General features: G+C 44.1%; 1 protein-coding gene across 1 annotated transcript in view; it reads left to right on the plus strand.

Annotated features, from left to right (window-relative positions):
* Window positions 1-13454, plus strand: part of LOC124594591 (follistatin-related protein 5-like) — a 221635-nt gene that overhangs the window by 185887 nt on the left and 22294 nt on the right. The window contains exon 13 of the mRNA XM_047132967.1: window positions 7036-7186. Within this exon, the coding sequence (XP_046988923.1) occupies window positions 7036-7186 (151 nt within the window). The remainder of the gene's footprint in view (window positions 1-7035; window positions 7187-13454) is intronic.

Here is a 13454-nt window from a genome sequence, read left to right on the forward strand (position 1 = left end):
GTCTGTAGGTTTCCATTACAGATATCTATTTTAGGTTAGGAACTTGCGCTTAGAACGTAAGATTTTTATGCCCTTTTTAACTGGGCACTGTATACAAGCCAAACACATTTGCTTAACTCAGCGGTAAAGACCGTGAGTATGTGAGTTTTGTCTTTTAGGTTAAATCTATAGAGTGTGCAACTCCTCCTCTCTGTTACCACAAAAAAGGTACCTTCTAGCTCAGTTTGATGTTCGAAATTTACATTGGGGATCACCACATCGTCATTTGGGTGCTCGACCAAAATCAAGTATAATGTTGTAGATTACGCATCCTCCGACATGTACGACAGTTTGGATCTAAATGTCACAAAACAGTAGTTCATGTAACTCACACTCTAGCATCCGTCTAGTATCTGTGACGACTTCAACGAACAGTATAAAACTAAAGTGAATAATCAGAGATTTTGTTTTATGTCTACCAGTGAGTAATATTAGTACCCTTCCGAAAGTAAAGCCTTCCTCCCCGTTTCTTAGAGATTTATAACATCCGAATGAAATACCGATTGTTTTAAAGTAATTTAAGTTTCGTTGTATTTACCAAAGGAGCAACTGCGTAGTCTTCCGGAATGATATGGAAATGCGTAAAAATTCCGAGGCGCGCCTTTCAATTCATTTGCATTTCTTTCTTGTTTCAATACCACAATCCCACTGTGGCTCTGTAACACGACACATTTCTAGTATTCCTTTCTGTCATACGTATTACTTCTGAATACACATAAACACTAGCAAAAGACGCAGAGAACGAAATAATGGAGCTTACTGCAATTACGCACCCATACTTAATTTTGTACTAATTTGTTAAATCAGCGTCATGTTGACAGCAGCGTGGTGGAGCAGTGGTATAAGAGAATGGAATTAGATTCGCTAAACAGTGGTTTGAGTTTCCATTAGCAATCAAAATTTGTCTTCCCATGGTTCCTATAATTCATTGAGAATGAATACTGGAATGGTTCCTTAAAATAGAGACATACCCTGTGCTTTGTCCTCATATGAGCTTGTGCTCCATTTCTAATGGCTTCGACGTCGATAGGGCATTAAGCTCTAAGCTTCTTTCCCTACTTCATGCCGACTGACATTTTATGACATTACGAGTAGTCAGGTCGCGGAGATAACTGCAACGTTCAGCTCGACTGCCGAGCAGGTCTGGCTCCAATTAAGCAGAGTGACAGGTGGGTGCAGGATTTTTCCCCGTGGCTCCGTGCAAGCTCAGGTGAGGCGCTGCTGTGGCTACAGTCAGCTAAATATAAGATGGATGTTACATTTTCAGGGATACTACGCTACACACGTTACATACATAACACAACAGAAACAAACACAACCTCAAAATCTTACGCTACTGGCCTTTAACACTGCTGCACCACGAAGATGACGTGCTACAGACGCGAAATTTAACCGACGGGAAGACGGTGCTGTGATATGCAAATGATTAGCTTTTTAGAGCATTCACACAAGGTTGGAGCCGGTGGCGACACCTACAACGTGCTGACATGAGGAAAGTTTACAACCGTTTTCTCATACACAACCAGCAGTTGACCGGCGTTGCCTGGTGAAACGTTGTTGTGATGCCTCGGTAAGGAGGAGAAATGCGTACCATCACTTTCCGACTTTGATAAAGGTCGGATTGTAGCCTATCGCCATTGCGGTTTATCGTATCGCGACATTGCTGCTCGCGTTGGTAGAGATCCAAAGACTGTTACCAGGAAATGGAATCGGTGGGTTCAGGAGAGTAATACGGAACGCCGTGCTGGATCCCAACGGCCTCGTATCACTAGCAGTCGAGATGACAGGCATCTTATCCGCATGGCTGTAACGGAGATCCTGCAGCCACGTCTCGATCCCTGATCAACAGATGGGGGCGTTTGCAAGACAACAACCATCTGCACGAACAGTTCAACGACGTTTGCAGCAGCATGGACTATCAGCTCAGAGACCATGGCTGCGGTTACCCTTGACGCTGCATCACAGACAGGAGCGCCTGCGATGGTGTACTCAACGACGAACCTGGGTGCACGAATGGCAAAACGTCGTTTTTTTGGATGAATCCAGGTTCCGTTTACAGCATCATGATGGTCGCATCCGCGTTTGGCGACATGGCGGTGAAGGCACATTGGAAGCGTGTATTTGTCATCGCCATATTGGCTTATCACCCGGCGTGATGGGATGGGGTGCCATTAGTTACACGTCTCGGTCACCTCTTGTTCGCATTGACGGCTCTTTGAAAAGTGGACGTTACATTTCAGATGTGTTACGACCCGTGGCTCTACGCTTCATTCGATCCCTGCGAAACCCTATGTTTCAGCAGGATAATGCACGACTGCATGTTGCAGTTCCTCAACGGGCCTTTCTGGACACAGAAAATGTTCGACTGCTGCCCTGGCCAGCACATTCTCCAGATCTCTCACCGACTGAAAACGTCTGGTCAATGGTGGCCGAGCCACTGGCTCGTCACAATACGCCAGTCACTACTCTTGATGAGCTGTGGTATCGTGTTGAAGCTGCGTGGGCAGCTGTACCTGTACACTCCATCCAAGCTCTGTTTGACTCAATGCCCAGTCGTATCAAGGCCGTTATTAAGGCCAGAGGTGGTTGCTCTGTGTACTGATTTCTCAGGATGTATGTACCCAAATTGCGTGAAAACGTAATCATATGTCAGTTCTAGTATAATATATTTGTCCAATAAATACCCGTTTATCATCTGCATTTCTTATTGGTGTAGCAATTTTAATGGCCAGTAGTGTAGTAATGAGACGAGCTCATTGCAACTTTATGCATGATTCTTTGACAATTATTAACAAGGCGAAGAGTTCTCGGGCTTCCAGCCGGGTGGCGATGTCTTCAAACTGCGACGTTTCGACGAGTGACAAACTCATCATCTTCTGGCGGAGTGCCGAGACTTTGCGGATGCCGGTCCCTTTATACCTGCGGTGTGCCCCCCACCACCTGGCCGCGGGAGGCTGGGTCCAGCGGAGCCGGCGGGCGGGGTGGAGGGGGATGCGGGTGCGCCGTTCGTGTCTCCGTCAGAGCATTCTGATCGCGTCTCGTGAGCTGGACGGTTCTTGTTGCGTTCCTGGCATACTGCGGCTAATGCTGGATTCCAGGCCGCGTTCAGTTGATAGCCTTCGTCCCTGTTCACAAGATTCTCGTGGACCCGTATTTCTATTGATTCTTTAATGACGCTATCCCAATAGCTCCCGGCTCGGCACAGCACCCTGGTGTTTTCGAAATCAAAGGTGTGGTTTTCTTTTATGCTATGTTCAGCTATAGCAGATTTCTCTATCTGTCCAAGTCGAACATGCCTGATGTGTTCCTCGCACCTTTTAGAGATGCAGCGCTGCGTTTGACCGATGTACTGCACACCACATTCGCAGGCAATGCTGTATATACCAGGTGTGTTTAGTTTGAGTGGGTCTCAATTTAGCTAAATGATAAAGGATCTTTCTTTCTATGTATTCGCAGCACATTAGACTTGTCTACGTTGAGATTCAATTGCGATTCCCTGCACCATGCGTCAATTCGTTGCAGATCTTCCTGCATTTCAGTACAATTTCCCATTGTTACAACCTCTCGATATACCACAGCACCATCCGCAAAAAGCCTCAGTGAACTTCCGATGTTATCCACAAGGTTATATATGTATATCGTGAATAGCAACGATCCTACGACACTCCCCTGCGGCGTATCTGAAATCACTCTTACTTCGGAAGACTTCTCTCCATAGAGAATGACATGCTGCGTTCTGTTATCTAGGAACTCTTCAATCCAATCACACAATTGGTCTTATAGTCCATATGCTCTTACTTTGTTTTTCATGAGAGAAAAGAGTTGTGTTTAATATGACAAGCATTTACTAAAAAAGCTTCCCTTAAATAACTATAAAGTACTAGATTGGTTACCGAAATAATTTAAGTAAATTAACTGTATCATTAATATTGTTTTTGAAAACAAGATAACTATCATTTAAATCAAATAAAGGTTTATTGCAAATAATTCGCACATTTATGGATGGTGGCCTTACAATATAGCGGATAAAGAGGAACCCAAACATTGTCGCACACATGACAAAATGGCAGATATCGAAATAGACGACAGAGTGATAGAGAAACAATTAAAATCGCTCAAAGAGGAAAGGCCGCTGGACCTGATGGGATACCAGTTCGATTTTACACAGAGTACACGAAGGAACTTGCCCCCCTTCTTGCAGCGGTGTACGTAGGTCTCTAGAAGAGCACAGTGTTCCAAGGGATTGGAAAAGGGCACAGGTCATCCCCGTTTTTAAGAAGGGACGTCGAACAGATGTGCAGAACTATAGACCTATATCTCTAACGTCAATCAGTTGTAGAATTTTGGAACACGTATTATGTTCGAGTATAATGACTTTTCTGGAGACTAGAAATCTACTCTGTACGAATCAGCATGGGTTTCGAAAAAAACGATGGTGTGAAACCCAGCTCGCGCTATTCGTCCATGAGACTCAGGGGTTCCCAGGTAGATGCCGTGTTTCTTGACTTCCGCAAGGCGTTCGATACAGTTCCCCACAGTCGTTTAATGAACAAAGTAATCTCAGTCAGATACCAACAGAAGGGTACTCTCAGAACCATACAAGACAATCAACGAAACACAACAAGGCTGACAGTGAAGACTGCCACCCGTACAACACTGTAGTGTGCCAAGCTAATTGTGCACTGGCCTCACAAAGAGCAGGCTGTAAAACCTCTGGAAATGTCATAATTTATCACAAAAATTGATAACGATTATACTCGTAGGTTCTGAGATAAATTGAGGTCTATGGATAGCATGGATATTGTCACAAAAGCACTGTAAATCTATTCGCACACGTAGACTATTTGACAAAAGTGAAAATTTTCGAGAATATGTAGACACGGAGGATATGACACGATCCCGCAATGAAAAGCTTTGATGATGTACACAGCTTAGGAAATTGTGGCTGTTGTTGGAGCTAAGAGAATTTACTGAGAAAATCGATTACGCTAAAAATATATACATCATGAGAGATAAGAGTTGTGTTTAATATGACAAATCTAAACTCAACACCAGTTTAGTGGACAACAATCTTACTTCAGAGTTTGACTGGACTGACTATCGTCTTTAACCGCCCATTCCCACGGGCATAAACGTTAACAGCCTACTTGGACAGGACGCGCGGGGTACCCGCGCGGTCTTAGGTGTCTTGTCACGGTCCTCGAGGCTCCCCCGGTCGGAGGTTAGTGTCCTCTCTCTGGCATGAGTGTGTGTGTTGTCGATAGCGTAAGTTAGTTTAAGTTAGATTAAGTAGTGTGTAAGCTTAGAGACCGATGACCAAGCAGTTTGGTCCCATAAGACCTTGCCACAAAAAAAATTACTTGCAACAGTGACGCTGAGCCAGAGTGTCACGAGAGGAGACAACTTGTTATGCCGAAGGCGTGCCCAGTGAGGGGCAGGGCAAAGCAGCTTAACTGCCTCACCTCTCCTCTTCCTACTAGAAAAAAATTTGTGTTCGTACGGCGTCATCGCATCCCGCGTCGCCAAACAGACAGCCGTCCTAACACAGTATCAACTTGAAGAAAGCCAGAATGTGCAATGGGTATTTACTATCAGCGAGTGTACCCACAGCAATTCGTTATGAAATCCAAGCTTACAGTGCCGGCCGCGGTAGTCTAACGGTTGTAGGCGCGCAGTCCGGAACCGCGCGGCTGCTACGGTCGCAGGTTCGAATCCTGCCTCGGGCATGGATGTGTGTGATGTCCTTAGGTTAGTTAGGTTTAAGTAGTTCTAAGTTCTAGGGGCCTGATGACCACAGATGTTAAGTCCCATAGTGCTCAGAGCCATTTGAACCATTTTAAGCTAACAGTAGCGTTGCAGATGCAGTTCACTATGTTTTCCTCGTGTTACAAGGAAGTGTAAATAAACTGCCGGATTTTGAGTACAGCAAGAATTCAGATCCATCTGAATGTTATCTGTCTGCCAGCAAAATAATATGTTCAAAAATCGCATAAACTACATTTGGTCGTATATTATAGGTATGTATTAGCAAGTTTAGTGGGTAATAAAAAAATAAAGCTGTCGTGATTTAAAATCTGCGTTTAATTGTGCTGAGTTCCCTCGACGCCTCTGCCTTCACGAAACTAATGCCGGCCGAAGTGGGCGTGCAGTTAAAGGCGCTGCAGTCTGGAACCGCAAGACCGCTACGGTCGCAGGTTCGACTCCTGCCTCGGGCATGGATGTTTGTGATGTCCTTAGGTTAGTTAGGTTTAACTAGTTCTAAGTTCTAGGGGACTAATGACCTCAGCAGTTGAGTCCCATAGTGCTCAGGGCCATTTGAACCATTTTTGAACGAAACTAATATAAGCAGCAACGCATCCCCCCCCCCTCCCCCACTTACACACACACCTAGCTCGGTTTCTGAGAAAACTCTTGAGTGATATTCTCATTCTGAAGTATGAGTTTTTTATGATATGATTGTCCACTTTTGGATGTACCTGTTTTTAATGTGGTATTGCTGTTTCGACTTACATGTCATAGTCAAGTATAAGATTCGATGTCATCTTACGGCACAGAAATACGTAGGTTATAAATAACAATGTACACGCAGCAAGCGAATAACAAAAATCTACGTATCTCGTTGCTCATGTACTCATGTCATGGATAACAAACACTGACTTTATTATCATCAAGAGTGAGATATCCCTACAGGAACGTTCTTATTATGAATCTGTTTCTATGTCTACGCCATACTATGGCATCAAATCTTATGCGTGACTATGCACATAAGCCGAAATAGCAATGGCACAATAAAAACAGTTACAACCAAAAGCGAAAAGTGGCGTCATTTAAAGAATTCATAGAGAATGTGGTCGTTACTGCAAGATGTTAGTGATATGTCGTAGTATACTCGTAACTGTTGCTTCGCATGTTCGTGGAGTATTTCCGCTGACAAACTGCTAGATAGCTGTAGGGAACTTGCGTGGTGGCTACTTTAAGCGCACGCTGTGCCTGCAGGACCTGCGCTACAAGTTCCAGTACGGCTACGTGTCGCACTGGAAGCAGCGCGGCCTCTACAAGATCGACCTGGCCAACATGCGATACGTCCGAAGCGTCGACCTCTCGCTCTACAACTGCGTACCACGCCATCTCCAATTCTCATCTCTGTGTAAGTACCTGCTACGAACACGCTCTCACTATTTTTACCCGTAGGACTTTCTGTACTATTTTGACTTCTGTGATTTTAACGGTTTGTGACAGATATGTCACAATACTACATCTAGCGTGTACTGCCCACAGCTGATAAGAATGCAAGTAATAGGAACGCAGCAAAGAGTCGGATGTGTATTGTGACATACTCTAGGGAACAACAGTTCACGTTGTTCTGAAAATGTTTTTTGTAAACCCCTCGTAGCCAGTTTTGTAAAGGCCACGTCGCTACTACTGTAACGGTAGGCCGAGTTTGTGAGTTCCTGTAACATCTTCTGGTGCAGTACACCGATAAGACATTTCTCCCTGCTACTATTACACAGCTATGCCCCAGGGCAGGTAAGAGGATACAAATTAGTAACGAAGTCACACAAATCAGTTAAATGGTTTACTTATCTTTGTGAATAGTTGAAATATGAAGTCTGCAACACTGCATGCAATAGAACACAATAAAGCTCTCAATCGTTAAGTGCAAATAATCGTAGCTAGACTTCACAGTAAATAGCAAATGCCATTTACGATAACTGTCTGTTCACTTCTAAGAGTTCAATGTCCGCAGCTCGTGGTCGTGCGGTAGCGTTCTCGCTTCCCACGCCCGGGTTCCCGGGTTAGATTCCCGGCGGGGTCAGGGATTTTCTCTGCCTCGTGATGAGTGGGTGTTGTGTGCTGTCCTTAGGTTAGTTAGGTTTAAGTAGTTCTAATTTCTAGGACTGATGACCATAGATGTTAAGTCCCACAGTGCTCAGAGCCATTTGAACAATTTTCAAGAGTTCACCAAACGACCCTCACTGTGTAAGTCAGTCCTGGACGATGATCTACAACCAAGTGGGCGAGAGCTGCTCTTCTATCTTTCGAGTAGGCTTCTGTCCGTTGTCGTCCACTCGTTGGCGGATTGTACTCGGCCGGCAGTTGAACGAGGTTAAGGCGATACCTTCATCCTCAGCGCCTCCCGTGGCGTTGGTGAACCTCGCGCAAGTGGCGAGTCTCTACGGCACCGGCACCAGCTCGCATATTTGCGCCTGTGTTGCTTTTTACGTGGCTGTGTCTACATCTACATCTACATCTACATCATTACTCTGCAATTCACATTTAAGTACTTACCAGAGGGTTCATCAAACCACAATCACACTATCTCTCTACCATTCCACTCCCGAACAGCGCGCGGGAAAAACGAACACCTACACCTTTCTGTTCGAGCTCTGATTTCTCTTATTTTATTTTCATGATCATTCCTACCTATGTAGGTTGGGCTCAACAAAATATTTTCGCATTCGTAAGAGAAAGCTGGTGATTGAAATTTCGTAAATAGATCTCGCCGCGACGAAAAACGTCTTTGCTTTAATGACTTCCATCCCAACTCGCGTATCATATCTGGCACACTCTCTCCCCTATTACTTGATAATACAAAACGAGCTGCCTTTTTTTGCACCCTTTCAATGTCCTCCGTCAATCCCACCTGGTAAGGATCCCACACCGCGCAGCAATATTCTAACAGAGGACGAACGAGTGTAGTGTAAGCTGTCTCTTTAGTGGACTTGTTGCACCTTCTATGTGTCCTGCCAATGAAACGCAACCTTTGGCTCGCCTTCCCCACAATATTATCTATGTGGTCTTTCCAGCTGAAGTTGTTCGTAATTTTAACACCCAGGTACTTAGTTGATAAATAGTACAATTCTCAAGGCTGTCAATTCGAGTAATCGAATTCCAACGGATTTTTTTTTTTTTTTTTTTTTTTTTGAACTCATGTGGATCACCTCACACTTTTCGTTATTTAGCGTCAACTGCCACCTGCCACACCATACAGCAATCTTTTCTAAATCGCTTTGCAACTGATACTGGTCTTCGGATGAACTTACTAGACGGTAAATTACGGCATCATCTGCGAACAACCTAAGAGAACTGCTCAGATTGTCACCCAGGTCATTTATATAGATCAGCAACAGCAGAGGTCCCAGGATGCTTCCCTGGGGAACACCTGATATCACTTCAGTTTTACTCGATGATTTGCCCTCTATTACTACGAACTGCGACCTTCCTGACAGGAAATCACGAATCCAGTCGCACAACTGAGACGATAGCCAATAGGCCCGCAGCTTGATTAGAAGTCGCTTGTGATGAACGGTGTTAAAAGCTTTCCGGAAATCTAGAAATACGGAATCAACTTGAGATCCCCTGTCGATAGCGGCCATTACTTCGTGCAAATAAAGAGCTAGCTGCGTTCTTGCGTCTTGTTCGGACGACACATTAACGTTTTCACAGGTGCAAGTATGTCAACATTGCGAAGTTCGAACGATGTAAATGTATTAAATGGGCCTACCTTTCAGCATTGTACTAATACTACCAGAATAATGTTAATAAGACTTCCCATTTGTGCGGCTACAGCATGTGTGGTTGAGTATAAATAGTTTATTAATTTCAAACTGGTACTGTGTGTGCACTACTGAAGTACTCTTTTCCTTTACGATACACATTTCGCTTCAGTCAATCAAAACATCATCAGTGGTAAGGTTGTCTCATCCATTTCTTCCTTACAGTGAGAATATAACGTTTGCGTACACGTTTTGTGATCGAAAGTATCCGGACACTCTGTGTGATGCTGAGTTGATCAATACTGAAATGTCCCCTTAGAAAAATTTATGAATTACTCTGCTGATAAACCTCTTACATTATTTGATTTTCAAACAGCTGAGGAGAACTGAACGTACTCAGACATTTCGCTCTTTGCCTATTCTGATCAACACTAAACTGACAGCCAATACTTTTAGCGCAACGCAATCTGACTTTCAATAATCCCTACATGAGAATGGCTCTGACTAACATTAACCTCTACGTTTCACAAATCACTTACCTCACAAAAATCTTCGTTACTCGAACTACTGCAATACAGCGAGCGCCACTACTGCCAGCTAAATAAAAGATTCAAACTACTGAAGGCACTAACTACTGATAGGCATAGTTAGTAAATGAAAGATTTTGATAGAGAACAGACAATGTATTTACCTTAACAGTGTTCAAAAGTCATAATATATATAGCAGTTCATGGCATCCAGTCTTAGAAATTTACTGTCTCTGATGGACACACGTCCAGATCATCCGCTCTCAAAACTCCGCCATCTCTCTCCCCACATCCACCACTGCTGGCGGTTCACCTCCAACTGCGCAATGCTACGCGCTGTTAACAGCCAACTGCCCAACACTACAATAGCATATACTCCAACAATGCAAACCAACCACGGCTTTCACACAGCACAGCCAGTGATCTTCATACAGAGCGCATCGTGGCGTTACCAACATAAAAACCTAAACAGCCTACTTGCAATACGTGTCAAGAGAAGGGGACCCACGGGGAGTGCTGTGCTATCAGTAGAGGGAGCAGCAAAAAGCAGAACGGGTTACTCAGGAGAGATTAGTGCCATCGAACGTGTGTTATTCACTGGATGTCAGATGAGTAACAAACCCACAAGGTACTTTTCAACTCTTCTAAAACTGCCCCGGTCGACTGTCGTGAAATAATTGTGAAGAAGAAACGCGAAGGAATAACCATAGCTAAAACAAGATCAGGCAGACCCCATCTGGTGTCGGGGGGCGACCGTCGATCATTGCAGGGAATGGTTGTAAAGAAAAGCATGAAATACGCCGAAGGAACCACTCGTGACTTCCAATGCTACCAGAAGTCAGGCTAGCACAGCAGATGAGCCTCTGTTTTTAACGCAGGACAATGAGGTCATCCTCACCACAGCAGTCACTGTGAAGGTAAACTATCCGTTCGTGGGAAAACCCTGGCACAATTGCTCCTTTGTTTTCTTCCAGGCTCATCGAATTTCCGCGTTTTTTTTCCATTACAGCATGAACATTGAAATTCGTTAAGAATATCAGCACTTTTTACCAGGATTTGGTGCCATTTGATCCAGCGCACATCGATTTCTGACGGTTGGCTCATTCAGAGGAATCGTTGAGTTATAGAAACCTGATGAGCGAATTTAATTCAGTCATTTCAGAAAGCCAAACAGCCGCAATTGGCGCCTTGAGTAATGCAGTAATCTCAGTCAGATACCAACAGATGGGTACTCTCAGAACCATACAAGAGAATCAACGAAACACAACAAGGCTGACAGTGAAGACTGCCACAGTCGAGTCGATGTATGGAGATCCCAGACAGTTGCAGTGACGGAACGGGATTCTGTAAACATCTCTATCGCAACGCTTCAGTGTCGCCGGAGCTTTATAGGCGGCTATTGTTTTCGCCTGCTGCAGGTTGCGTTTTGCAGCTGAAAGTGGCAACAGCGCCGCCAATCAGGGTTCATCTTACACCGACTCGACTGTAGGAATGCAAAAGAAAGAATTCCTTTCCCACACCTTGTCTCACCCCGCGCAGACATTCCTCTGAGCTGTCTACTGTACATCTGTCATTGACTGATCATGGCACATTGCATACAAAAATATTTCTGGACGGTATTTCATGTTGATATTAGGGATAAAAATGTTAATTTATAGACTCACGTTAGGGAGAAGAGATGTTCTGATCCCTAGCTTCAAATTAGGCATTGGTCTTACCGCAGTGAATACACCGGTCCCCGTCAGATCACCGAAATTAAGCGCTGTCGGGTGTGGCCGGCACTTGCATGGCTGACCATCCGGGCCGCCATGCGCTGTTGCCATTTTTCGGGGAGCACTCAGCCTCGTGATGCCAATTGAGGAGCTACTCGACCGAATAGTGGCGGCTCCGGCCACAGAAAACCTTCATAAAGACTGGGAGAGCGGTATGCTGACCACATGCCCCTCCTATCTGCATTTTCAGCTGAGGATGACACGGCGGTCGGATGGTACCAATGGCCCACTTGTGGCCTGAAGACGGAGTGCTAAGCGCTAGCTTCAAATTCCATATTTCTCTAAAATCACTTGCTGAAGACGTGATAACGATACAGTCAATTTGCTACTCTAATCATGTTTCATTTCTGGCTACTGACATACGCGAAACCACATTGTTACAATCTTATTTTCCTCCAGTTCGCTACTCGGAGTCGAATTTTTGACAAGTAATGTGCACGTTTGGAGAACTGCTTCCGCTGTGTTGAAAATACGAGATTTATTGACTGTGAGTGGGTTTGTATATCGGTGAGTTGGGATGGGGCTGTGTATATAAACTGAATGTACTTATGCTCTTTTATGCTTCTTTGTGGTATGTAAACTGTGCTTTCTAATATGCACTGTGTCACTGTTTATCCGATAATCACCTCTGTTGTCTTGCTTTATGTCTTTTACCAGTAATTTCGTATATTGTAATCACAGCAGGCGTTAGTGTGTCTGCCTGTTTGTGTGTGTGTGTGTGTGTGTGTGTGTGTGTGTGTGTGTGTTTGTGTGTCACGTGCTTGAGTCTTTGGTCGTTCTTTTAGAGCAGAGAACAGGGTACCATTGCAGAGATTCATTATCTGTTTTCATTCTACTATGATTTCTTGTACATGGTAATTTTCTTATATTATAAGTTTATGTGGAGGGCTTTTGTTCCATTCAAGAATATCACATTGGTGTTTATATCTGTTGGTCTGTGGCTGATATCCATATCGACTCTGCAAACGGAGAATGATTGCTGTGACTCTGAAGCACCCTTCTATGTTCACTGCTTCTAACGCTAAACTTTCTACCCGTCTTTCCAAATGTAAATTGAGTTGCACTCTTGAGATGTGAGCTAACAGATTTCAGATTGTTCTGTTTTCAGTTCTTGTTGCTTTCTTGTTTCCAACTATGCGAGAAGCTTTGTTGTTGTGGGCGAGTGTCTGCCATTTGTTGGTTGTTGTGGTTGATCCTTATTCAGACCTGTTGTCTCGGTTTGTGTTCTGTGTATTTAAGTACTGTGCGCTTTTGTTTGTAAGTTGTTGTCGAGCTGTGTGTTGGACATCATTTTCATTTTTGTTGTGGTTCATTTTGTCTATCATATTTGTCTCTACAGGTGCTTGTTTGACATTCTGTAGCTCATTTTTGTAGTTGTCCTCACTGGCTGGAGTTTTATTGAATGTGTGTAGCATCTTCAGGTTTGTTTGTGTGTGTAAGTAGGTCTGAGTCTTCGTACGCGGTTGTGTTAGTGGTCGTGAGTTTCCCACATATGGAAAATTGTTGTTTGTTGTATTTGTGGAGTAAACTGCGTATTGTGAATTGTAACCGACTGAAAGGTTTTAATTAAAAATAAGAGACTTAATATAAAGAGTAGATAAAAATAGTATAGTACGGGG

This window comes from Schistocerca americana, chromosome 1 (assembly GCF_021461395.2).
Source record: "Schistocerca americana isolate TAMUIC-IGC-003095 chromosome 1, iqSchAmer2.1, whole genome shotgun sequence".
In the NCBI taxonomy this organism is placed as follows: Eukaryota; Metazoa; Arthropoda; class Insecta; order Orthoptera; family Acrididae; genus Schistocerca; species Schistocerca americana.